This window comes from Suncus etruscus, chromosome 3, assembly GCF_024139225.1.
Source record: "Suncus etruscus isolate mSunEtr1 chromosome 3, mSunEtr1.pri.cur, whole genome shotgun sequence".
In the NCBI taxonomy this organism is placed as follows: domain Eukaryota; kingdom Metazoa; phylum Chordata; class Mammalia; order Eulipotyphla; family Soricidae; genus Suncus; species Suncus etruscus.
This window is the reverse complement of record NC_064850.1, coordinates 134,964,040-134,992,039: the sequence shown is the minus strand read 5'-3', so window position 1 is coordinate 134,992,039 and position 28,000 is coordinate 134,964,040. Positions and strand designations below refer to the sequence as shown.

Below are 28,000 nucleotides of genomic sequence, written 5' to 3'. Positions count from 1 at the left end.
GGAAATATGGGGTGCTGGGGACTGAACTCAGGTCAACTACATACATTACAAAGGCCTTATCCACTGTACTATCCATCCCAATTTCATGGATCTTATAAATACTATTCATGAATTAAAATATAAGAATAAAAAAATCCCTAAATCATAGTATTTGAAAATATAAAGATAAACCTAAGTTTTCTAATAATAGGCTAACTAAACTGAGAGCAATTTATTAATAAAAATGATATTTTAATTCTAAACCAAGTGGGTAAACAGGCCATATGACAAGTCATTCAAGAAATGTTTCAAAACTAAACATATCTAACAGAATTTTATATATTATATTTAATATTTTATTAAAAATGTAAAATAGCTTCCATACATTACAAAGCAAAAATGACTACCATAGTTGTACCAAAACATCATATCTATTTAAAGGAAAATGGATAAACAGAACTTTGAATTATATTCAATAAAATAAGGTGCGGTGGTATAACAGTTTATATCTTCCTTTGAAAGTAATCAATACAATATGAATCTAAAAACCGTTTAGTTTTATTCAAGTAAGAATGTTCATATAGGGACCAGAGCGAAACACAGTGGGTGGATGTTCACGTGGCTGATCTGGGTTCGATCCCCAGCATCCCAATCCAAGCCACCAGCAGTAATTTGACTGCTGAGACAGGAGGCCAGGAGTAACCCCTGAGCTCCACCTCCAAAAATGATTGTTCATATGGGGAGCATTTGAATGTGGAAGAATTTAATTAAAAGAGGTTGGATAGATAACACAGCAGGTAGGGTGTTTGCCTTGCACATGGCCAACCCATGTTGGCATTCCATGTGGTTCCCTAAACACCGTCAGGAATGACCCCTGAGCACAGAGCCAGGAATAACCCCTGAGAACTGCTGGGAGTTGCCTCCCCCAAAAATTTAAAGTTTGAAAAATAAAAATTTCTTACATTTTGTCCTATTATTCAAGTACTTTTACCTTTTATGCACTCTAAAACTATGAGATTAATGCAACCTGTGAGAGTTTTTTGGCAAGACAGTACAGAACAGAGCCAATTTTTTTCCTTGATGTTTTTTTATTATGAGGACAGATAAGCAATACATTTTTTTTTTTTTTTTTGGTTTTTCAGGCCACACCGTTTGATGCTCAGGGGTTACTCCTGGCTAAGCGCTCAGAAATTGCCCCTGGCGTGGGGGGACCATATGGGACGCCGGGGGATCGAATCGCGGTCCTTCCTTGGCTAGTGCTTGCAAGGCAGACACCTTACCTCTAGCGCCACCTCGCTGGCCCCAAGCAATACAGTTTTAAAAATCTAATTTTAGGGGCCGGGGGGAGAGCATGGAGGTAGGGCTTTTGCCTTGCAAGCAGAAGGATGGTGGTTCGAATCCCAGCATCCTATATGGTCCCCGGAGCCTGCCAGAAGCAATTTCTGAGTGTAGAGCCAGGAGTAACCCCTGAGCGCTGCTTTTGTGATCCAAAAACAAAACAAACAAACAAACAAAATATTTTAGGGGCAATAGATAGTAGAGGGGTTAAGAGGCATTTGCTTATACAATTTCTATTCCAGTTCAACCCCTAGTATCATCTACAGTCCCCTGACCACTGCCAAAAGTGAATTCTGAGCACAGAGGCAGGAGCAAGCCCTGAGGATAGCAGGACGTGGCCCTCAATCCAAAATAGTAATAAAAAAAGCCCACACATTTTAAAGTTAACACTCTGATTTCTGTTACAAGAAAATAAAAATAATTTAATACCTAAAGTGTCTTGTGACATAATTGAAAAAATTTAAATAAAATATCAGAGGGAAAGAATGGGGATGAATAATTAAAATCCATAAAAATTACTAAGAGAAGCTGGAGAGATAATACAGGTTTAAGGTGCTTGTCTTAAATGAAGCCAATCCAAGTTTAACCCCTGACACCAAAATTAATCCCCTGAGCACTGTCTTGTGCATCAGGGCACAGAGTCAGAAAGTTAGCCCTGAGCACTGCTGGTAATGATCCATAAACATAGCAATAAAATAAACAAAAAATGACCAGATAGCATGGAGGTCATCGGTTCGAATCCCAGCGTCCCATATGGTCCCCCGTGCCTGCCAGGAGCAATTTCTGAGCACGGAGCCAGGAAAAACCCCTGAGCACTGCTGGGTGTGACCCCCCCCCAAAAAAAATGACCATCCTTATTTAGCAAAAACTGATTTTTATTGATTCTTCTAGCCACTAAATATTTATTTTTCAAACAAAATCTGCTTCTCAAAACTGCCTGCACCCTATTAATGTAAACCTTAAATGTTAACTAAAGTCAAGAGACCAGAGTGGCAAGGCATGGAGCCTTGCCAGCACTAGCCTAGGACGGACCTTGCTTTAATCCCCTGCCAGGAGTAACTCCTGAGCGTCACTGGGTGTCACCAACAAAACAACAAAAACAAAGAACAAAAATCTTAGAAAAACAGAATTTCAAAAACTGGCTACCAGAGATGCCACCATTGACTTTAGAAGCAATGTGTCTGGATTTTTTCAGATCTCATTACTTACTCAAGTAAAAATAAAAGCAAGTAATGCTTACTATGACAATTTTTAAAGTAGAAAAAGTATTCTTCTATTTGATTCAAATAAAAATGAAGTAAAATTAAAAAAATTAAACAAAGAGAATAAAGTACTACTAAGCCAGAACAAGAGTACACATGGATAGGGTGTTTGCCTTGCAGACAGCTGATCCAGGGTCAAGCTCCCAGCACTTCAGATGGTATCCCAAGAAAACCAGGAGTGATCCTTGAGCACAGAGCTCAGTATCCTGAACACCTCTGGGTATGACCACCTAACCAAAAAAACAGAGTACTACTGGTTTTTCCTCTATAGCAGAGGTGGCGAACACGCAGTTCTGGAGCCGCATGTGGGTCCCAGACAAAATGAATGCGGCTCTTTGCCTCTTATTATTTTGTATACTGTGGCTCTTTGCTAAGTTTGAATTTTGTTCTGCTGCTTCTGAGGAGGGACCTCTGAGAAGAGACCTCCAAGCGCGTAGTCCCGTCCCCAGGCTGCATCCTCCTGTCTCCCATTCCTTGGAAACAACTGCACGGGCCAGCAGCGGGGGACCCGTGTGTCACATGTTGTGTCACATCTAGCCTTTAGTTCTTAGTGTGGAGGATGCAACACACCCTCACCATCAATGCAGGATATTTACCCTCACTCAAAATAGCAAAATGCAATATGCAATACGTGTTTAATATATTATTGTTAAAATCATATGCTTTTGTGTGAGTGTTTAGTCTGTTTTGGCAGGTCACACTGCATGGTGTGGCTCTCTGACTCCCACAGTTTAAAATTTTGGCTCTTTGTGTCGAACTTGTTCACCACCCCTGCTCTACAAAAACAGCTTGTCTAGTAAACCAGGAAAAAAAAAAAACCCAAAAAAAAAAAAAAAAAAAAAAAAAAGCCAAATGTGCACACACCATGCTATTTGAGTTAAAGGAACACACTGCAATTTTGTAACAAGGTGTTATTTCGAAAAAACATCACTGTATGAATAGCGCATGGCACTAAATCATAAAAAAAAAAAAAAAAAAAACAACAACAACCTCAAGGTATAATAAAAATACAATTTTCAAAGATAGTTCTTTGCTGGCATAACTCATACTAAAATAATTCTCACATATGGCTTCAAGAAAGCAGTCTAATACTTTGATGTCAGAAGACTGCTTTCTTTGGAAATAACATTTTTTGGGGGGGGGGGCCACACCCGTTTGACGCTCAGGGGTTACTCCTGGCTATGTGCTCAGAAATCGCTCCTGGCTTGGGGGGACCATATGGGATGCCGGGGGATCGAACCGCAGTCCATCCTACGCTAGCGCTTGCAAGGTAGACACCTTACCTCTAGCGCCACCTTCCCGGTCCCTGGAAATAACACTTTATATAGTGATTATTAATATTTTAAGTGACCAGAAAATATCAGCAGGATCAGTGGTATTACAATGTTGATTATGGTGACAATATGGCCAGCTAAAAGTATTTGCATTTTTGGAGTCTCCTATAAAAAGGATAATCTAACCAATAAAATACAGATGTACATTCCTAAGGAGGCTTGTAGAATCAGTAACATGCAAAAATTTTTATGGCAGAAAAATACTTACGTTTTCCCTACTATATTCGGCCAGAAAATAAAAAAAAAATTGTATTGTGACTATAAAGCAAAATACTTAAGGGCAAAGTCAACACATGAATTAAGAGCGACAGGGCAGAGATATGAAGAGTCCACATGGTATTACTCAACAGCTATAGTAAATCTAGAAGTCTATGCTTAACTTATGATATTCAAAAACATTCCTATAGGGGCCGGAGAGATAGCACAGCGGTAAGGCGTTTGCCTTAGGCACAGAAGGATGGTGGTTCGAATCCCGGAGTCACATATGGTCCCCCGAGCCTGTCAGGAGCGATTTCTGAGCGTAGAGCTAGGAGTAACACCTGAGTGCTGCCGAGTGATCCAAAAATAAAAACAAAAAAACAAAACAAAACATTCCTATCTATTTCAGCCAATGTAATACTTCTATTTAGTAAATAAACAACGACCTAAAATTACATTTTATTATTTATCAGTAACCATTCTTTGAAGTTAGTATCAGTATGTGTACCTTTAAAGAGGAAGAAATAGGGGTTTATTGAAAAAAATACTCAAGGGCTAGAAACAGAACTCAACGGACTGAGTACAAATTTTCAGATTCCAGTCCTCGGCATATGAGGCCCCAAGCAGAGGTAGAAGCAGCACTGAGAACTGCCAGATGTAATCTCAAAAACAAACAAAACCCCTCAAATTTTTGGTTCTGATTAGTAAGAGCACTGAGGAAGTAATTAAATGCTGGTCTATCAGCCTTCAAAGTCTCAATACTGATTTACTGTCATTACAATTATTATTATTATTATTATTATTATTTTTGGTTTTTCGGGCCACTCTCATTTGATGCTCAGAGGTTACTCCTGGCTATGCGCTCAGAAATCGCCCCTGGCGTGGGGGGACCATATGGGATGTCGGGGGATCGAACCGCAGTCCTTCCTTGGCTAGCGCTTGCAAGGCAGACACCTTACCTTTAGTGCCACCTCGCCGGCCCCGTCATTACAATTTTAATAATTCATCCTATCATAGGTTCAAGTTAAGACTAGGGAAAGTAGAAAGTAAAAGCTAAATATAAGTGCTAAAGTAAAATGATATGGGGCTAGAGAGATAATATGGAGGTAGGGCGTTTGTCCTGCACGCAAAAGGAAGGTGGTTCGAATCCCAGCATCCCATATGATCCCCCGAGCCTGCCAGGAGTGATTTCTGATCACAGAGCCAGTAGTAATCCCAGCATCCCATATGATCCCCCGAGCCTGCCAGGAGCGATTTCTGATCACAGAGCCAGGAGTAAACCCTAAGCGCTGCCGGGTGTGACCCAAAAATCAAAAAAAATCATTCATTTATATTAAGGAAGGGGCACCCTGTGTTTAGGTTAGAAGTTTTTCTTTACATTTTCCTGTGATGCGCTTATGCAAACAGCCGCTCTTTTATTATTGACTAGTTTTTCCTTTAATAATTGTAGACAATATTGTTTGCTTACTAAAAACAAACGGGGGGAAAAATAAGATAGTTAAACTGCAAATAAGACGTTTTTTTGGGGGGGTGGGCCACACCCAGTGATGCTCAGGGGTTACTCCTGGATATGTGCTCAGAAATCGCTCCTGGCTTGGGGGACCATATGGGATGCCGAAGGATAAGAACCTCGGTCCATTCTGGGTCAGCCTCATGCAAGGCAAAAGCCCTACTGCTGCGCCATCTCTCCGGCCACAGCAAATAAGAAATTCTATTTTGTGAATGAGAAAGTTTTCTTTTGTCTTCCCACCCCTTATTTTTCCTTTTGGTTCTTGGGCCATGTCTGGAGATTCTCAGGACTAACTCCCAGTTCTGCACTCAAAGATCATGCCTGGCAAGGCTTGTGGGACCATATGGGATGCTGGGAGTCAAACTTAGGGAAGCTGTGTATAACACAAACCTCCTATCTGCCATACTATCTCTGTTGATAAACAGAGTAGTAACTCAACATGAGATTTTTAAATTAAAGTCTTAAGAGCTGCAACATCTCACTAAATTCCAATTAGGAAAAACTGAAGTAGCGTAAACTTTGATCAAATTAACAAAATATAAATTAAATAATTTATTCAGTGTCCAAAATATACCTCTTCCTTAGTAACATTAAATTTTTACTTTTATTTTAACTAAAAATCAATTTCTTAGAATAATGAAAAGTACTCACATGAGGTTTATTATATTCACACCTTATTTCTAAAAAATTCTGACTTCGTTCAATGTATCTAAACTCCTTCCTTCACCTACTTCAATTACAAGTAGGAGTATCATTATCACTGGAGAATAAAGCCTGTGTAATTACATTTAAAAACGGAAAGGAAGGGGCCGAAAGCAGTGGCACAGTGGTAGAATATTTGCCTTGCACGCAGATGATCTAGGACTGATCGCAGTTTGACCCTGGCGTCCCATATGGTACCCCACGCCAGGAACAATTTCTGAGCACATTGCCAGGAATAACCCCTAAGGTTGGAGACACAATACCTAAAGTGAAGCACTTAATTACACCCCCAGGGACATGTATGATCTGAACACAGAACAAGAAATAGTCCCTGAGCTTTGCTGGGTAAGGCCTCAAATCAAAACAAAACAATTTCGAACTTTAGCTAAGAGAGATAGCACAATGAACAAAGGGAGACCTATTTAAAGTCTATACCGAATGGGGCCGGAGAGATAGCATTGAGGTAGGGCGTTTGCCTTGCATGCTGAAGGATGGTGGTTCGAATCCCGGCATCCCATATAGTCCCCTGAGCCTGCCAAGAGCGATTTCTGAGTATAGAGCCAGGAGTAACCCCTGAGTGCTGATGGCGTGGCCCCAAAACAAAGTCTATACTGAAATTCAATTTCAAAATGAAATTCTAAAGCTATGTTAACCACATGTATTTCAAAAGCCTTTCTTTTTTGAGGGTGAGGGGAGATTACTCCTGGCTCTACACTCAGAAATCGCTTCTGGCAGACTCAGGGGACCATATGGGATGCCGGGATTCGAACCACCAACCTTCTGCATGCAAGGCAAATGCCCTACCTCCATGCTATCTCTCCAGCCCCATTCAGTATAGACTTTAAATAGGTCTCTTTGTTCATTGTGCTATCTCTCTTAGCTAAAGCTAGAAATTGTTTTGTTTTGATTTGGGGCAAAAAATAGTTTGAAAACAGGCTACTACATTTAGATACAACATAAAACATTATGCAATTAGGAAAAACTATAAAACATTTAAATCAGCAATGCAACTAGGATTAAGATATAACATGAAACAGTTCAAATGCAGGAGATTTAAAAACCAGCTTCTCGTTGGGCTTCATTGGGCATTCTATTCTCCATCTACTTTTCTTCTTTTTTCCCCATCACCATCACGGTATTTGTCCAGATGTGAATAAACTGTGGGTAACTCCCCAGGGTGTGTGTAGTAGTTCCTCTAAAAAGGTTTGAAATAATTCATTAGTAAATTCATCTGGGCCTGGCCTTATGTTTTTGGGAAGACTTTTGATGACCATTTTGATTTTCTCAGTAGTAAAGGGTCACATTTAGTGGAATAGTTTCTCAAAGTAGTCTCAGATTACCATCAGATTTTACCATCTCAGATTAGCATCTCTGCAGTACCTGTAGTGATCTTCCCCTTTTAATTTCTAATCCAGTATAAGTTTCTCTCTCTGTGAGTTTTGCTACTGGTTTATCAACATTATTTTTTCAAAGAACCAACTTTTGCTTTCGATGATCTCTGGAATTGTTTTTTGAATTTCCACTTCATTGATTTCTGCTGTAAGCATTTTTATTTCCTTCTGCCTACCAATTTTTGGTTCCTTTTGTTGAACGTTTTCTAATTTTATAAGCTGTGTCATGAAGCTATTTATGTAGACCACTTCTTCCTAACAAGTGCTTACAAAGCTATAAATTTTCCACTTAGTACCACTTTTGCTGTATCCCATACATTCTGATAATTTGTGTCTTCATTGGCATTTGTTTCTAGGAATGTTTTGATTTCCTCTCTGACCCACTGGTTGTTCAGTAGTGTGTTGTTTAATTTCCAGGTGTTAGAAGTTTTTCTTCTGTGTTCCTTTGTAATTCACTTCTAATTTCAGTGTCTTGTGATCTGAGAAAGTAGTCTACACAATTTCTATCCTCTTGTCTTTATGGAGATGTGTTGTATGGGCCAGACAGTCTATCCTGGAGAATGACCCACATGCACTGGAAAAGAATGTGTATCCAGTTTTCTAATATTTTTGGTTTTTGGCCACACCCAGTGATGTTCGGGGGTTACTCCTGGCTATGTGCTCAGAAATCACTCTTGGCTTGGGGATCATAACGGGACACTGGGGGATCAAACCCAGGTCCGTTCTAGGCAACTGCCCTACCGCTGCACTATTGCTCCAGTCCTATCCAGTTTTCTGGGAATAGAGTGCCCTATATAAATCTGCTAGTCCACTTTCTTCCATTTCCTTTTCAGAGCTAGTATATTCTTGTTGGGTTACAGCCTGGTTGACCTTTCATGGAGTAATAGGGAGGTGTTGAGTTCTCCCACTATTACTGTATTGCAATTGATGTCATCTTTCAGTTTTGTCAACAACTATTAAATATTTTGCTGGTCTCTCACTTGGTGCTTACATGTTTAGGAGTGTGATTTCTTCCTGTTGTTAATATCTCTATATTTTTATGAAGTGTCTGTCTTTGGCCCTTTTCTGAGTCTTAAGTTTGTGTCATCTGATATTAATATGGCCATGCCAGCTTTACAAGGAAGTTGTTTGCTTAGATGATTTTCCTTCAACTGCTGATTTTGAGTCTGTTTGTTCTGACTATTCAGATGTGTTTCTTGTAGGCAGCAGAATGTTAGATTCAGCTTTTTGATCCATTTTGCCACTCTGTGTCTCTTAACTGGTGCATTTAGTCCACTGATATTGAGAGAGATAATTGTCATGGGATTTAGTGCCATCTTTGTGTAGAAGTTTGATGTGTCTGTCAGTCTTGTCTTAAAGGAGACCTTTCAGTTTATCATTTAAGGATGGTTTTGAGTCTGTACAGTTTCTGAGCTGTTGTTTATCCGTGAAGCTATGTATACTTTCTTCAAACCTGAAAGTGAGCCTGGCTGGGTGCAGTATTCTAGGCAAAGCATTCATTTCATTGAGTTTGATTACTATATTTCACCACTGCCTTCTGGTCTTGAGAGTTTCTTGTGACACATTTGCTGTAAATTTTTTTTGGGGGGGGCCACAACCGGTGATGCTCAGGAGTTACTCCTGATTATGTGCTCAGAAATTGCTCCCGGTTTGGGGGATCATATTGGATGCCGGGGAATCAAATTGCAGTCTGTCCTAGGTCAGCATGTGTAAGGCAAACAACTACTGCTTGTGCCACCTCTCCGGCCTCATCTGCTGTAAATCTTAAGGATGCTCCTTTGAATGTAATTTTCCTTTTTTGATCTTGCTGCTTTCAGTATTCTGTCCCTATCTGTGTGATTCATCACTGTTACTAGGGTCTTGGAGTGTTTTTCTTTGGGTCACTTTTAGCTGTAATTTTCAGGCAAGAAGGATTTGGTTGCATGCAGTCTTTAGCTCTGGGGGTTTCTCTGCAATGTCGTCTTTTGCTATTGATTCTTCCTGGAGATTTTCTTCCTGGGTCTCTGGGACTCTAATAATTCTTATGTTGTTTCTGTTGAATTTATCAAAGACTTCTGTTGTTATCTGTTCACAGTCTTTGAGGATTTTTTCCATTGTTTGATCATTTGCTTTAAGGCTTTTTTCCAATCTCTTCTGTTTTATGAAGTTTATACATCTCATCTTCCAGCTCACGATTCTATCCTAGATGCTGTTACCCTTTTGAAGAGGCTTTCCATTGAGGTTTTCATTTCGTCTACTGAGTTTTTCAGTCTTGTCATTCCAGTTTGAAGTTTTCTGATTTCTATCTTCATATCCTCTTGATTCTTATTTGTGGTTCGTTCAACTTGATCTATGCTTTCTTTTAGTTCTATAAACATCCTCCATAGTTCTTCTCTAAACTCCTTATCTGAGAGGCTAACTAGGTGCTTGGTAGTTTTCAGATCATCAGAGCTGCCATCATCATTCTCTATGCATTGTGTTGGCCTGCTTTGTTTCCTCATTGTCACGCTTGTAGTGTGCTTTTTTTTTTTTTGGTTTTGGGCCACACCTGGCCTTGCTCAGGGGTTACTCCTGGCTGTCTGCTCAGAAATAGCTCCTGGCAGGCACAGGGGACTATATGGGACACCAGGATTCGAACCAACCACCTTTGGTCCTGGATGGGCTGCTTGCAAGGCAAACACCGCTGTGCTGTCTCTCCGGGCCCGCTTTTTTTTTTTTTTACACGTTATTATGGGGGTCATTGGCTAGATTAGATGCGTGTGACCGCTAAGCAATGTGGAGAGATCGGGCTTCGCTGGCTCTGCCCTTTCTGGTGGGATAGCTCACCTCTGAAGAAGTGCCCGTAAGGAACACTCTGGATGGGAATGACCAAAGTCCAGGATACAGGACAAGAGAGAAGGTAAGAGTTCACAATGTCTGCCATGTTCAGAGCACATAGCAGCAACCCTCAACTTAATATTTTATGTTTTTATCTTAAGTCCATTATTATTTCATGCAAGCTATAAAATTCTTAAATAACCAATGTTCAAGTTTGAATTAGTTTCAAGAAATGCTTAAATCAAGGCTAAAACACACCTGATTATTTAGTAGACTGTGGTATAGGTTCTAATATTAGTAACTGAGATTGATATCAGAATCATTTTTGATATATAAAGACTTTTGAGAAAAAAATATGTGAATAGAAGTATTTTGGGGAATATGTAATTTATTTTTGATTCTAAAGTCCTTAAATTCTCTTTTCTTTGGCAAGCTTACTAATGTTTCTGAAAACAAAACAAAAAAAACACTCCATTTTCCTTCAAATTTTCCATATCTTTTTATTGTTTCTTTTTTTTTTTTTTTTTTAATTTTTATTTTTGGGCCACACCTGGTAGCATTCAGGAATTATTCTGGGCTCAGAAATCACTCCTGGCAGGCGTAGGAGACCATATAGGATGCTGGGAATTGAACCCAGGTCTGTCTTGTGTCGGCTGTGTGTAAGGCAAATGCCCTACTGGTGTGCTATCTCTCCAGCCCCAATTTTCCATATCTTATGCTATCAACAAGAGAATTTTTGTTACTGGAATGTTCTCTGAGAAATAAAGTTCTGAGAACGTAAGAGACTTGCAGTAAAAAAAAAAGTACAAAGTGGGGGAAAATGCAAACTGTTTAATCTCTAATTAGATCATATGTGGATGAGAAAGATGATTATAAAGTTGAAATACTGAAAGAAAAATATTTCTATATCATCTAGGGTTAAGAACAATGACATGAGCAGAAAATCATACATTTTACCCAAAACAGTAATTTATTCTACCTGTGTCTGAATCTCGATCTTCATTTCTTGATGGGCTAATGGTAAAAGGAAGTTTACGTTTCATGGATGATTTCTCTTTCATTTCCTTCCCCACATCACTTCGATCAATTTTTGGAGTTTTGTTATAGGATGCAATCTTGTCTTTACTCTGAAAAATATAAAATATGAACAAATTTACTACACTATTATTTAAGCAATGAGAAAAAATTTCAACATAAAATAGGAAAGTACAATAATATAATTATTGTATTTAATATACTAAAAACTCAATTTCAACACATTTCCTAACTTGTTTTATATTCCCACTGTAAGCAGATAGACGGAGGTGGTAATAATTGGGAATTGGAAGTGATTAGCTATAGCCCCCTAAACAGAATTTTTTAACACTATGATAAAATAATTGAATAATGTTCTATGTCTATATTCAAAACTTTAATACCAATGAAAAACTATATACCTGAATGAAAAAAGATTCTGCATTAAGTTAAAACAAGTTAAATAGGGGCTGGAGCGATAGCATAGCGGGTAGAGTAATTGCCTTGCATGCAACTAACTCAGGTTTAATCTCCAGCAACCTATGTGGTTCCCCAAACCTGCCAGGAGTGAACCTGAGTCAGCTTCCTGCAAAGTAAGCACCATGCCCATTTAATAGCCACTCTGGACCCAAAAAGTACATTCATTTTTAAAAGTAGAACTTACAAATAAAACCAAAAGTGATTCAAAATGACCAATAAAATGATTACTAAGTCTAATAAAGGAAATATAAAAGAAGAGAAAAATAATGTGACAGACCTACATACATTTTAAGAGGGGATCTTGAAATGTTACTCAAAATACAATATTCAGGCCAGAGAGAAAACGAAGAAGGTAATATGCCTGCTTTGCACACAGCTGACTGGAATTCAATCCCTGGCACCTCATATTTCCCCAAAGCCCTAAAGATCCCTGAGTGCAGAGCCAGGGATAATCTCTAATACTATGGGTGTGGGCCCCAAACACAAATATACAGTATTCACTATTTTGTTTTGAGGCCACACCATGCTCAGGGGACCATGAGATGCTGGTGATTGAACCCAGGCTTTCATGTTGAAAAGAACACACTCAGCTCATTTAGTTCTCTCTGACTCTGTATTCTTTATTGCATGTTAGTTTGCTTGTGAGTCACACTAGGCAGTACTTGGGTATCACTCCTGGAGACACTCAAGAGACCATATAGAAGTGTGGAGTGTAAGATGATACTAACAGTCCTAAACAAAAGTGTTCCTCAACTACCTTTTCCCCAAACTCTTCTTTTGGTCTGTAAAAGCCCATCTGGATTACAGGATGTTCCGACATCCTGGTAGATTTGGTTCTGGAAGCTAGAGAAGGCAGTGCTAGCTTGGAGAGGGTGCATAGGCAGCTAGGTAAAGAGAGAGCACATGGCAGAAAGGCTATGAAATAAAAGCAGATGGACTCGGATGAATCTTCAACTAATTGGCTTGATATTATTTCTCTGCTGCTACCCTGCTTCATCAGAACCATCCGCCTGAGGGGCTAGTAACATGGTTCCTGGGGTGGTCTCAGCACTTGTGGTTATTTTAATTTTACAGTGTTGAGGACTGAACCTACATTAGCTGTGTGTAAGACTGACCACCAGCAGTGTGTAAGGCATACTACCAGCTGTCGTATCTCTTCAGAATAATTGTATACTAATTTCTTAACATTTTATAGAGACAAAGAGCAAAAGTTAGAAGCTGGCTTCATGACTAATCACTAAGAAAAGACAATCAGAAAAATATGCATTATAGGAGATGGAGAAATAGTACAGAGGTAGGATACTTGCAGCCAACCCAAGTTTGATCCCCAGAAATCCACATGGTCCCCTGTGCATCACCAGGAATAATTCCTGCGTATAGAGGGAGGAGTTAACTCCTGAACATTGCTAGAAGTTATAGATCCGTAATATGATCATGCCTTTTTTGTTTTGGGGCCACTCAAGGGTTACTCCTGGCTATGTGCTCAAAAATCGCCCCTGTCTTGGAGGACCATATGGGATGCCAGGGGATTGAACCATGGTCTGTCCGTCCTAGGCTAGCGTGGGCAAGGCAGACGTCTTTACCACTTGCGCCAGCGCTCTGGCCCCTGATCATACGTTTTTTATTCTATTCTCCTTTTCAAACTTTAATAGGAGATACAGCAAGAAACTTGGAATGGAAATTATAGCCCTTAAAATGCAAGTGAACAAGGGCTGTTCACTTGCCTTGCATTAGCTAACCTAGGACGAACCAGGGTTGGATCCCCCAGAATCCCATATGGTCCCCAAGCCAAGAGTGATTTCTGAGCACATAGCCAGGAGTAACCCCTGAGTGTCACAGGGTGTGGCCAAAAACAAACAAACCAAAACAAAATGCAAGTGAACAAACTAATCCCTCAAATGAAAAAATTATGCTTAACAACAGCTTCTAATGTCACATTGCTTGAAAATCATCAAATACGAAAGTACCATTATGCATACTGTCTCAGAAGAGATTTGACCACTACCCAAAAATGTGATCTTGGAAATATTTAAACAGAAACTGAGTATAGTTAATATATTCCTTTAGTAATCCAAAAGTTGGTATTTTGGTTTGTATTTATTTTTCCTATTTATAAACTCTGCGTAGGACTTATTCCTGGCACTCAGCTCAGTTGTCAGTCCTGGCAGAGACTACAGCGGAGCATATGGAGTGTCAGGTATTGAACGACCATCAGCCACATGTAAGGTGAACACCTTAACTTTTGTATTATATCTCTAGCCCCATTTTATGAATCTATATTTTCATAGTATTATTAAATTACATAAACAACATTTTCAATAGAACACAGTAGTGAAGATTATTTGCTTTCATCTTGTTACTACACATTTATGAAATCATACTTTTGGGGCCAAACAGGCAGTACAAGAATTTAAGGTGCTTGTCTTGTATGTGACTGATCCCCAGCACTGCTAGGTGTGGTTTCCAAGCAGAGGTAGGAGCAAGTTCTGGGTACTGCTAGAAACCTGAAAAAGAAGAAAAACCCACATATATCACACTTTTATGAAGGCTCTCAAGCTAGTTAAGTGAATTTTCAGTAGCTCCAGGCCCTGTTGGACTTTTAAAATAACACTCATTACATTTTACACATTAAAATGTTTTGGAGGGAGGGCCAGAGGTAGAAGTTAAGGAGTTGTTTATCTTGCTCACCAATGACTCCAGTTTGAGTCTCCACGATGGTCCTTAGCACAGAGCCATAAGTAAGCCTGGAGCACCACCACTGTAGTCCAAACTCCACCTCCCCCAAAAGATAAAATGAGGGTATGGAGGACACCTTTTTATTCCTGACAACTTCTTTCCCCATCTACCAATTATTTCAAGACTGTAGAAATTGAACATAACAAAATGAGAAACATTTTCTTTTCTTTTAGTTTTTGGGCCACACCTGGCAGTGCTCAGGGGTTACTCCTGGCTGGCTGCTCAGAAATAGCTCCTGGCAGGCACGGGGGACCATATGGGACACTGGAATTCAAACCAACCACCTTTGGTCCTGGATTGGCTGCTTGCAAGGCAAACACCATTGTGCTATCTCTCCGGGCCCCGAGGAACATTTTCTTAAAAGAAAAAAAAAAGCTGAGCAATGGGAAGTTTTCCTGCCTCAAATCATGTTCATTCCCTGGTTAGTACTTGATTTACAAGTAGATGAGGGTAGAAAAGGAAAGTCAGCTCCTTCGGTATCAAAAAGTATTGATTATGTCTTGATACAGAGGGTGAAAACCCCACATCCAGACTATTGGTAAAAAAAATATCAACCAAATAGTAAAATGAAAGGAAGCAAAATAGATAGCTCTATTAAATGAATGTTGTGGTGAACAAATGAGCATCACCTGGTGAACATATATTTAAGAGTTTACTCTGGACTTTGCTCTCCATGTCCTATCTCTAAACCAGGGTCTGAAACAAGCAAGTGTTTTACTGCTGAGCTGTAACCCAGGCCATAGAAATTAAAGAAATGAATCATAGACGGTGCTGTAGATTAGATGGAAACCATCTTTGATCCACAGGAAAGGCATGTGAACTAATGTGATGTGAAAGAAGATGTGAAAGAAGTCAAGTTCTTCCTTATATCTGGGTGATTATATGTACAAGCAAAAGAGAAAAAATCTAAAATAATACAAGTTTTCTACACATCCCTAAATTAATTAGGAGGTTATACACAGCAAAGAAAAGACCTGGGTCACCTAATAGATGCCAGGGAAGAACTCAAAAAGGGCTAAACATTAAATGTACTTCCCAATACACACACAGTCTGTCAGGAAGAGAAAAAAAGCCTAATTGATTTACGGTGTTTAATCAAAATCTCAGAAAAACCAATGAATAACAACTACTCTACATAGACATAGGTAAACCAAAGAAAAAGAATAGAAGACGTGGGGGTCATTTCTTTTTGGGAGGTCACATGATGTTTATTCTGGGGATGAATAATGCTGCTATAGTATGCTAAGCACATGCTAGCCAACAGAGCTCTCTGTACTAACAGAAAATGAAAAATGCCCAAATGTAAGCCAATGTTATTTTAGTAAAATTATCAAGAAAATCTAGCAACAATGGTAACTTTTAGGAAAGAAAGAAAGCAGATACAGATCTAGTATATAATCTAAACCATTTGGGCATTAGTAGATACTGGAACATAAAGGGACCAGAGAGATAATATAAGGGTTAATAAATACTGGCCTTCTATGTCACCAACCAGGTTGGACTCCTGGCATCAAATAAGGTTCCCTGAGCACTGCCAGGAGTAACTCCTGAGCACAGTTAGGAGAGAAATCTAAACAAAAAATAAACAACAACAACAACAACAAAAAAAAAACCCAAGGACATACAGAAAAAGAAAATAACAGAAACCTCAGAGAGGATCCAGATACTCAGTTTTTTCCAGATACTCAACTTAACATAGATTCTAAAAAGCTATTAAAAGTAAACAATACTTGAAAACTGTTTAATTCTTACAATGACATCTCAGGGCACCAATAAAAAGTATGTCAAGCGAAAGTGCTAAAATTGAAATAAAAATTTTAAATGTGCTTTTTTGTTCTGGAGGCTAGCTCTGGCCGGTTAGTATGGGCTGTGGGGAGGCCAGGGAGGCTCCCAGCCACCTCTCCGCTTCCTCCTGGACTCCAGGAGCATGCCTGGGTGCTGACCCAGGCAGCCAGAAAGGTGGGTGCTGGGAGAACTCTAAAGATGGTTGGGTTGGGGCAATCATCAGCAACTTTCTTCCTTACTGGTCTCCTTTTTCAAAACCGCGTGGAGGCACAATTTAATGATATTAAGTATCATTTGGGGGGGGGGTTTGGGCCACACCCATTTGATGCTCAGAGGTTACTCCTGGCTAAGTGCTCAGAAATTGCCCCTGGCTTGGCGGGACCATATGGGACGCCGGGGGAATGAACCGCGTTCCTTTCTTGGCTAGCATTCACAAGGCAGACACCTTACCTCTAGCGCCACCTCATCGGCCTCAAGTATCATTAATATATTAATCAATAGGATTTTCTATGATTAATGTATGTTTTGCAGATGCAGAACGTCCATATTATATCTTGCCCTTGCTAACTGCCATACAAGCTCATATGTAGTCCTTCATTCCCTCACCCCCAACCACCATTACCCCACATTTAATCCTTTTTACCTTCAGTTCTTGGCTCCTCAAGAAGCAGATAATTATCCCCACACAAAACCAGCTGCTAAACCGTACCCTAAGTCAGTGGTTGGCAACCTGCAGCTCACGAGCCACATGTGGCTCTTTACACTTTTAATTTGGCTCTTCTGTGTGCCGGGCGGCCGCTCCAGGAGTCAGGACTCTGCTCCTAGCCTCTGTCAGTGCCCGCCCTGTGTGGCTCTCAAAATAAATTTCAATCGTGGTTTTGGCGAGATTTGGCTCAGTTGAAAAAAAAGAATGCCGACCACTGCAAGTGATATGATAAGACTCTCAGCCTAAGAAGATCCCTATACACTGTTGCTATTATCTACTCTCAGAGGCCTCCTTTTCTCCTTCCTTCATTGTGAGTCTTTGCTTGTCAAGAGACTCGGTTTCTGAGAAGTCACGGCTCAAGGATTTGTCCTGATTTGGGTCCATCGCCAGCTGGTTATCAGGCTTCACAAGCCAAATCACAGACCAAAGTGATGCAGCAGATTTAACACCCCCCCAACTGTTTTAAAGACATAAAAGGGATATATATGTATATATTGAATATCTTGTATTTCCTTAACAGCTATAACCCTTACTGAATATTCTTATACAGTGACGATTCCCCCCCAAAAAATTTAAATGTATTAGATATTTTCAATGGCAGAAGTGAAATGGTAAAACTACATACGTATCTGTGACTTAAACACCCCAAATTTCACGAGACCTTCACTTACTGACCCAAAAAACACAATATATACATATATACCAAATAAATCCAAAGGTGGCTGAAACAAACTTTAAAATACAAAAGTGGGGGGAAGGGAACTACACTGGTTGGTGGGGGCGAGGCACCAGTGGCCTACGGCTCAAGGAGGTTGTTGTGCCGTGTCCACGATGCCAGTAGCCATCTCCACGAAAGCAGGTGCAGCACTTTCGCCCTGAGCAGGCTCTGTGACTGCTGCCTGGCGAGTGTGTGCTCACACCCAACCTTTTCCTCCCCAGAGCCAGCACCTAACAGCGACGCTGAGCCAAGTGCTGGAGAGTGGGCAATGGCAGCCTTGACGGCCTCACCGGCCCATCAGGGGATCTTGAAGAACAAGAACTCCACCACAATGTCCTTGGGCTCAGCCTGGCCAGAGTGTGGACAAAGAGCTGAGTAAAAAAAATCCCAGAAATGGAATGAAATGAACATCTTGGCAACATATCATCCAGCAGACAAAGGCTATGGTTTTATGAAGATGAACCTAGCATGCCTTTCATAGTATGGTAGGTGATGAGGAGGATGTATTATTGAGTGATTTAAAAACTAGTGAAGACATAACCTCAGCTCTCTTAGCTAAAAAATTAGCTGCTGGGGCTGGAGCAGTGGCACAAGCTGTAAGGCACCTGCTTGCCTGTTCTAGCCTAGGACAAATCCCCTGGTGTCCCATATGGTCCCACAAACCAGGAGCAATTTCTGAAAGTCACAGGGTGTGTCAGAAAAAAAAAAAAACCCTCAAAAATTAGCTGTTGCCAAAGACTCAGAGTTAAAGTATCAAGTTCAAGACCAGGAAAGCGGTGAGGAAAAAAAGTGACTGTTTAAAATTAAAAGGAAACTTCGGGACAACGAAGGACTGAATATTTAATTAGCTAGACACTTAATTTCCAAAGATCTAAATGAGGAGGAAGAGGAAGAAATGCCAAAGGATGTTATATCTGGAGGAACTCTGAACGTGGACGAATCAAGTCAAGAATCTACAAGTGACCAACTGAAAAACCAACCACAAAGTTTATAGAAGATGAGCCAGAGAGACAGCATGGAGGTAGGGTGTTTGCCTTGCATGCAGAGGGACGGTGTTTTGAATCCTGACATCCCACATGGTCCCCACAGCCTGACAGAACTGATTTCTGAGCGTAGAGACAGGAGTAACCCCTGAATGCTACCAGGTGTGACCCCAAAACTAAAATCAAAAAAAAAAAAAAAAAAACTTTGATAGTACCACGGTTGTCTATAACATCACCAGGAAGCAAACCTGCCGCTGCTCTGGCACCAACTTACTCCAAAGAGGGTTCTTTTAACACCCAGATGATTTAACAGCAACAACCTGCTTTCAGGGCAGGGCTCTCTCTGCACTGCCCTCTAATGGTGGGGTGAAACGAGAGGACGTGCCACATCATCCTGACTTCAATGTAGTGATATACACAGAAACCAGGATCTTTAACTATAGAAACCTGATACCAATAACATCGATTGTTCGGAAAAACTTTTACTAGGACCACAGAGAATGTCTCGAGTTGGACAATCTAGTATGCCTCAAGTTGGACAATCTAGTATGCCTGGAGCCCAGAGTTGGTCTTATGCCACAATACTTCAGGGGTAAGGTCTCCCTGTATTTATGTCAAGGCTTTTCCTTTCTATTTCTCCCAATTTTGCTGGACCTATGCAAACAGCGACAATTGCCACTAACACACTTTTTTTAGATGTATTTCTTTTAACTTTTATCCTTAAAAAAAAAAGCAGAGCTTACTAAACCTTCTGTTATTGCTTTAATTAATTCATTGTGGATACAATAATTTTTACAAATATACTTGCTACTGAATTTTCTTCTTTCCTTTCTCTTCTATTTTTTGTCACCTTGAAACAAATGTATTATGATCAGTTATGTCAACTATGTGATGCATTTTCTTTAAATAAATTTAAAAAAGATTTCTGGTAATGTATAAAAAGGGACAGAAAGGCAGATCAAAGGGCCAGTATCCTCTCTTGCATGAGAGATCCTAAATACAGTCTCTTTCACTGTGTCCCAAAAGCACTGCCACAGCCCCACACTGGATTGAGTATCATTGGGAATAATCCCCAGGTTACACTTTCTTGAGTAGCCCCTACATAGGTAAAGGAAAGTAAGAAAATGCATTTATAATGTAATAACGCTGCTATATTTTGCTAGAACTGTCAGTATTTACTTGTAAATTATGATACATTAGGATAAACATTATAGATTGGTATCTGAAATACTTTTTAAAATGCAGCTTAAAAATTAAGTAGTACATTAAAAAATATGTAATATTTACCACAGACTATTTCAAAAGATTTAGAGGGAATATATATATATATATATCTCCTTTGAATATTTCTTTAGATGTATTTCCATAATAGCTGTAACCCTCATCGTCTATATCAGTGTTCCTCAAACTATGGCCCGCGGGCCACATATTGTATTTGTATCTGTTTTGTTTCTTCATTGCAAAATAAGATATATGCAGTGTGCATAAGAATTCGTTCATAAGTTTTGTTTTTACTATAGTCAGACCCTCCAATGGTCTAAGGGACAGTGAACTGGCCCCTGTTTAAAAAGTTTGAGGACCCCTGGTTCTATCTTCATATGTAGTGGCAATTTCCCCCATTTGTTTGGATCTATTCAGTAGGTTAATTCTAGTAGATAGGTTTCTCTAGTGTTCTTAGTTCATGTTAGAACCAAGTTAAAGGGATTGTTTAGTTTGTTATTTTTTCCCCCATATGCACCAGTAGTACCATGTGGCACTGTTCCTTTTTGCATACACACATTAAAATGGGGGTATTTTATGTGTGCAAAAGTTCTTATCTAATACAAATAGGAACACGAATTTTATATAACAGTGTGGTCTACCTGGGCTGACCACTTAGTCCAGGGGAACAAGATTCCCCCCACACCAGGCGGGTCTTCAGGGCCACGCCTGGTTAATCGGGCCCTGGGGGGAGGGGGTGAGAAATTCCTCCCTAGGCATCCAAGAACTACAGAGGCTTGGCTGGGCTCAGAACACTCCACATGCCAGGATTTCGTGGGCTTTTGACTGGTATGTTGGGGGCTCTGGGCAGGACAGCTAGCCATAGGACCCCTGGGCTGACCACTTTGTCCAGGTGAGCATGATTTCCCCCACACCAGGCAGGTCTTCAGGGCCACGCCTGGTTAATCGGGCCCTGGGAGGAGGGGGTGAGAGATTCCTTCCTAGGCATCCAAAAACTACAGAGGCTTGGCTGGGCTCAGAACACTCCGAATGCCAGGATTTCTTGGTGTGTTTGCCTGGTATGTTGGGGGCTCTGGGCAGGACAGCTAGCCATAGGACCCCTGGGCTGACCACTTAGTCCAGGGGAACAAGATTCCCCCCACACCAGGCGGGTCTTCAGGGCCACGCCTGGTTAATCGGGCCCTGGGGGGAGGGGGTGAGAAATTCCTCCCTAGGCATCCAAGAACTACAGGAGCCCCCGCGCGTACTTCATGTAATCAGAATATTCCTTATTCTTATGTTATGTTTTCCGTATACAGAATGTTTATTTTGTATTCTCCCCTTTCCCACACCCCTACAAAGCTCTTTTTTACTCCTTAACTCTCTAACCCCCTCTCAAACATCACTAACCTAGTTTACTCTTTTTAACTTCAGTAGTGTACAATCCTAATCACAGTCCAAAGCTGTGCATTGTGTGTGACAACCCGAAACTGTTTCAAGATACATAAAATGGACACGTATTTCTTTAGAATATTTTGTGTTTTTTCTCTGACATCTATAATTCTTACTAAATGTTGTCTTATACAGTGATGATTCTAACCACTTTTTATCTTCTCTTTTTGAGCTGTTTAACAAGGAATTTTGGTGGAAGAGTCCCCCAGTTTAATGCTTATGATTGAACCATGTCTTGGGAATCATTGTAATTGTTCTTATGGCCCCCATATGCGCCAATAACACCATGTGGCATTGCTTCTTATTTGCATAGGCACATTAAAATGGGAAAATAGTATAAATACAAATAAGATCCTATCTAATAGAGATTGGAACACACAAATCTTGTAGTGCAAAGGGACCTTACACCCTGAACATTGACATAACGACCTGGCACAGACCTCAGAAGAAAGGGCATATTCCATTCTCCCCTGAACCAGGAAAGCCATCCACGAAACATCCAGGCTAGTCTATAACATCACCTGGAAGCAATCCTCTACCACGGAAGACCTACACTGCTCAGACTTCGACCTGCTCAAAAGAGACTTCCCTTAACACTGAGAAGACTTAACAACAACAACGACCTGCTTACAGGACAGGGCTCCCTGCATTGCCCTTTGATTGTGAGGTGAAAGGAGAGGATGCTCCACATCCTGACTTCAATGTAGGATATGCAGATTCCAGGACTTTTAATACAGAAACATGATACCAACAACAGAGACTGTGTGAAAAATAAAAGTGTGTTGGCACTACAGACAATGTATTGGATTGGACGATCTAGCTTGCCTGGAGCCTAGACTTCGTCTTGTGCCAAGAAACTTCAGGGGTCTGGTCTCTTTGTACTTAGGCCAACGTTATTTCTTTCCATGTCCCTCATATTTTGGTGGGCCTATGCAAACAATTGCCACTCTAACACCATTTTTACTGTGCTCCTTTGACTCTAATCCTTAAAAAGAACTCACTTAAAATTTGAGGTTAACTTAAGCTAATATGCATGTATATGGAAATGTAAGAAAATACTATGCCTGTAATGTTTAAGGAGTTACGTAAGTTTTATGGCTTTGGATTGCCTTGTGTACTGTTAAGAAATATTATAATGGGTTACAATCTGGGGACTTGAGGAACAAAGTAATTGTACATGGATTCTGTCTTATTTATCTTAATGTTCTTTGGCTGAAATTTCAAAGTTAAGATATCAGCAAGGGGACTTCTGAGAATTATTTTATGGGTGATTGTCCTTCCACTGTAACTTTACCTTGTCCTCTTTCTTTGCACCCTTGTTCTCATAATTAAAAATAAAAATTAAAAAACAAAAAAAACAAAAAACAGTGTGGTCTTACACCCTGAACACTTGTCATAATGACTTGGCTTAGACTTCAAAAGATCAGACATTGACCATTCACCCATGAATATTGGACCCCATCTATGCAAACAGCACAGTTTTCTACACCAGCACCAGGAATCAGACTTCTACCAGGGAAGGCCCTATTGCTATCATGGCACCAACTTACTCCAGAGTGGGTTCATATGACATGCTGATTACGTGATAACAAAAACAACCTGCTTTCAGGGCAGGGTTCTCTGCATTGCACCTAATGGTGAGAGGAAACCAGAAGATGCTCCATGTCACCCTGACTTCAACTCAGGATCTCTACAAAAACCAGGATTTCTAACCACAGAAACCTGACAGCAACAACCATGATTGTGCAGCTTTTACTGGGACCACAGAGAAAGACTATGGGGTTAGACAACTTAGTATGCCTGAAGCCTGGGGCTGGTCTTATGCCAAGATACTTCATAGGCAAGGTCTCCCTACTTTTTAGGCCAAAGGTTTTTCCTTTCTACTTTCTCCATATTTTGCTGTGCCTATGCAAACAACAACTGCCACATACATAATTTTTATTGTATTTTTTTCTTTTATCTTAAAAAAATAAAGCTTACTAAACCTTCTGCTATTGTATTAATTACTTTATTGGAGATACAATAATTTTCATAAATATACTTGCTACTGAACTTTTTCTTTTTTTTTTCTTCTGTTCCATTTTTTTTAGTTTTCTCTTTTTTTTTTTGATAATTTTGCTGTCCCTTATCTTGAAACAAATAAATTATGATTGGTTATATCAAGTATGTGATGCATTTTCTTTAAATAAAATTTTTTAAAAATTTAAACAAAAATGGGAGGGAATAAACACTTAAACTCAACATTATAAAGAATTACACTAAACGTAGTAGATCAATTACTATAAACAAAAGACAAGAATAATTTTATCTATACTAGGGTAAAATTAAAGGACCTGGAGGCCAGAGCAATAGCACAGTGGTAGGGCGTTTGCCTTGGATGCAGCTGCCCAGGACGAACTTGGGTTCAATCCCCAGTGTCCCATAGGGTCCCCTGAGCCAAGAGTGATTTCTGAGCACAAAGCCAGGAGTAACCCGATGTCACCGGGTGTGGCCCAAAAAAAGAAAAAAAAAATTAAAGGGGCTAGAGCAATAGTACAGCAGTTAGGGCCCTGGCTTGCATGTGGCCAATCTAGATATGATTCTCTGGTATCACATCTAGTCTCCCAGACCTTGCTAAGAATAATTCCTGATATCAGAGTCAGGAGTAACCCCTGAGTACTGGCAGGTATAGCCAAAAAACCAAAAAAATATCTAGGAGGATAGGATCAAAGAGATAGTACAGTGGATAGTGCTTGCCTTGATGCAGCCAAGTAGAGTTCAATCCTAGGCATCTTTTTGTTTTTGCTTTGGAGCCACACCCATTGACGCTCATGGGTTACGCTTGGATATGCACTCAGAAATCACTCCTGGCTTGGGAGAACATATGGGATGCGGGGGGGGGGGAGGGGATCAGACCGTAGTCCGTCCTAGGCTAGTGCTTGCAAGGCAGACGCCTTACCTCTAGCGCCACCACTCCAGCCCCAATCCTAGGCATCTTTTATGGTTCTCTTAAGCCCTTATAGTAATTCCTGAATGTAAAGTCAATGAGCTACTCCTGAGCACCACTGATTCTGGCCCCAAAACAGAAAATAAAATAAGGAAAAGGTAACAAGATTCCATATATGGAAAATAAATTTAAATCCACAAATCAGGACATAGGACACAAGAATAAAATCCAAAACAACCAACTGTTTTTCTATATACAAGCAATAAAAATATACAAAATAACCTACAATAGCATCCCAAATAATAAAATACAAATACTTTAATAACAGGAACAGAAGATTTTTATACTTAAAACTATAAAGCACTGAGTGGTGGAATTTAGGATAGCGTTAAAAAAAAGAGGAGAGGATAATCTGAGGCAATGAATCAGAAGAACAAAATTGTTAAGACCTCAATATTACTCAGTCAGGGGCCGGAGAGATAGCATGGAGGTAAGGCGTTTGCCTTTCATGCAGGAGGTCATCGGTTCGAATCCCGGCGTCCCATATGGTCCCCCGTGCCTGCCAGGAGCAATTTCTGAGCCTGGAGCCAGGAATAACCCCTGAGCACTGCCGGGTGTGACCCAAAAACCAAAAAAAAAAAAAAAAAAATTACTCAGTCACCTGCAAATTTTATGAATAAATTCAATTAAATACTCATCAAAATCACAGCATTAATTCCTTCCCACCAGAAACTGACAAGCTCAAAATTTATATGGAAATGTAAAACCCTGAATAGTCTAAACAATTTTGAAAAGAACAAGTCTGAAATTTTATCACTGTTTTGTTGGTCTGTCTTTTGTCTTTGGGTCATACTTGGCAGTGCTCAGGGCTTATTCTTGGCTCTGCACTCAGGGATCACTCATGGTAGTGGTTAGGGGGACCACATGTAGAAGAACTAGGGATCAAACCACTTTACTGTGTGTAAGGCCTAATGATTGTATCAATTACTCCAGCACTGAAATGTAACACTTTTAATTTTGAAAGCAGATTTAGGGTTGGCCAAGGAGGCAACAAAGACTGCAATTAGGGATCAGGATCTTTGAGTAATAAAAAAATGGTTTACCTTTGTCCTAGGATTGTGCAAAAACCAAGATCACTAATTAAAAAAGACTGACTACAACTGCAACTTAGCAGAACTGTTCCTGGGACCATAAAGAAAGACTCTATCTTAGGTTATCTATGCAAAAACCAATTATCTCTAATTACAGAGGACAGACTTTGACAACTAACATGTCCAGAGCCAGTAGTCGGTCTCATGACAGTATGCTGCAAGGGTAGAGACACCCTATATCTCTTAGGTCAAAAGAATTTCCTTTGTAATTTGCCAAATGTTTACTGTGCCTATGCAAAACAAACCAAAAGCTTGCCACATCTGCCCATTTATTTATATTTATTTTTAATTTTTAGTTTATTTTTTCTTCTTTTAATTTAATTTATATTTATAGCTTCTAGGCAGGGGCTCCCAACCACATTTATTTTTTCACAGAATCATAGATCATGAATCATCTTGTTCTGCTTCATATTTCTGTCTTCCTACAAACTGAGAAAAAAAAGTGGATGGGACCCAGGGATCAAGCAGTCTCAGGAGCATTGAGTGGAAATAAAAAATGGTCAAACCTAAATACCCAAACCAAAGTCAATGACAATATAATCAAGAGACCCAAACTACATCAAGCTATACAAAAAGAGACCTGTTATACTAGCAGTCCAAGGGGCAAAAGGTAGAGATATAAGATGCATGCTGTGAACTATGGCAGAGGGAGGTCAACACTGGTGGTGGGAATGACCCTAATTCACTGTCACTATGTCCTTAAATACAACTGTGAAAGACTTGTAATTCACATTGGTCTCAATAAAAATAACATATTAATATGTAAGATAGCATAGCAGTAGGGTGTTTGCTTTGCACGTAGCCAATCCAGGACAGATAGTGATTCAAATCTCAGCATCCCCTATGGTTCCCTGAGCCTACCAGGAGCAATTTCTAAGTGCAGAGCCAGGAGTAACCCCTGAAGCAAAGCTGGGTGTGACCAAAACAAAACAAACAAGAAAGTCTAAACTAGTCTATATGATGGCTATTCAACCTCTTAGTAACTAATAATAAACACTAAATTGTATAACTTGTGAATTTTATAGTATAATTTATAATGGGTAAAATTTATGGTAGTAACTACCATAATAAAGCTCCCAAAAAGAGATTTATATACAAATGTTTTTAAGAGTTTTGTTAATATTAGCAAAATACTGAAAACAATTTAGATTTTTTTCAACAAGGACCTGGTGGAGAAAAAAGAATCTTAACAGGATTAAAGAAAATAAAACAGAAACCTTTCAAAGACAATGTGCAAAACTAACTAGATTAAAGTGAGACTCTGAATAGTGTGAGACCAGTTAGAACACAACCTCAGAGATATAAAAGGTTTTGAGAACTTTGGGTTTTTGATGGTGCAGTTTACCTCAAAGTCACATTCCCATACTCTAGGTGTTGAGAATCTTAAATACTAAGTAATCAAGAACAGATGTAAACAGACCACTGCAGTGACTAATACACAATACAGACTGTTCACATTTATTAGCATTTAATATTGACTATAAGTATTGTATCAATCACAATATGTCTTTTCACTTACTAGTTGTTAACAGTTCTCTTATGTAAGAGACACTGAGTTTAAAACAGCTATATAAATTTATTCAGAGTTACAGACATAAAAAACCAAACACCTACTGTGTATGTTTTGCTACTAGTAGAATGTGGGGGAAGAAATACCAAATGACTCAGAGATCTTATATTCCACACCCCCCAAAATCAATGGTTATTTTTAAATAATTGTATTGTGTTAGATTACATACATAATTTTATCTCCAGGAATTCAACTAATATCTAAAAGACTTAAAGGTTTGAATTTATCTGGCAATCAGTCTTTGTTATCTTACAAATAATCACTAGAAATATTAAGCTAATACTCTTTTTTCAAGTTCCAAAAGAGTCAACAAATTTTCAGTTTAACAGTATACCTTTCTTCCATATGGTTTTTCTACCATATTGCTGTCACTGTCAGAATTTTCACTCTGAACTGGTTTTGTAAACCCAGATTTGGGCATTTTATAGCTGTTCAGCTAGCTTCTTTCATCAGTCTTCTCATCCTGAATCTGTAAAGAATAGAAATAAAGATTATTTACATAAATGGACAATAAAATTTACTTAAAAGTTTATGCTTCACAGTATAATTTTATTTTGCCAATATCTTCAACATTTTTCTCAGAGAGGTGAACCTAATCTAAAATAAGCTTTCACTTAACAATTATTTCAAAGGGCCAGAGAAATAAGGGCCTTTGTCTTGCATGAGGCCCACCCAGGACAAACTTTGATTCGATTCTCAGCATCCTATAAAGTCCCCTGAGCCTGCCAGGAGAGATTTCTCTCTCTTTTTTTTTTTGGATTTTGGGTCA

General features: G+C 39.6%; 1 protein-coding gene across 2 annotated transcripts in view; it reads right to left on the bottom strand.

The window, feature by feature from the left end:
- The window catches only part of ANKRD12 (ankyrin repeat domain 12), a 98,224-nt gene extending 70,527 nt beyond the window's left edge, over nt 1-27,697 (bottom strand). For both annotated transcript variants that reach the window (XM_049769946.1, XM_049769947.1), the window contains exons 1-2: nt 27,566-27,697; nt 11,490-11,637 (exon numbers count right to left, since the gene is read on the bottom strand). In XM_049769946.1, coding sequence (XP_049625903.1) covers nt 11,490-11,637; nt 27,566-27,652 — 235 coding nt within the window. In that variant the 5' untranslated portion in view covers nt 27,653-27,697. The remainder of the gene's footprint in view (nt 1-11,489; nt 11,638-27,565) is intronic.
- Nucleotides 27,698-28,000: the final 303 nt, after the last annotated feature.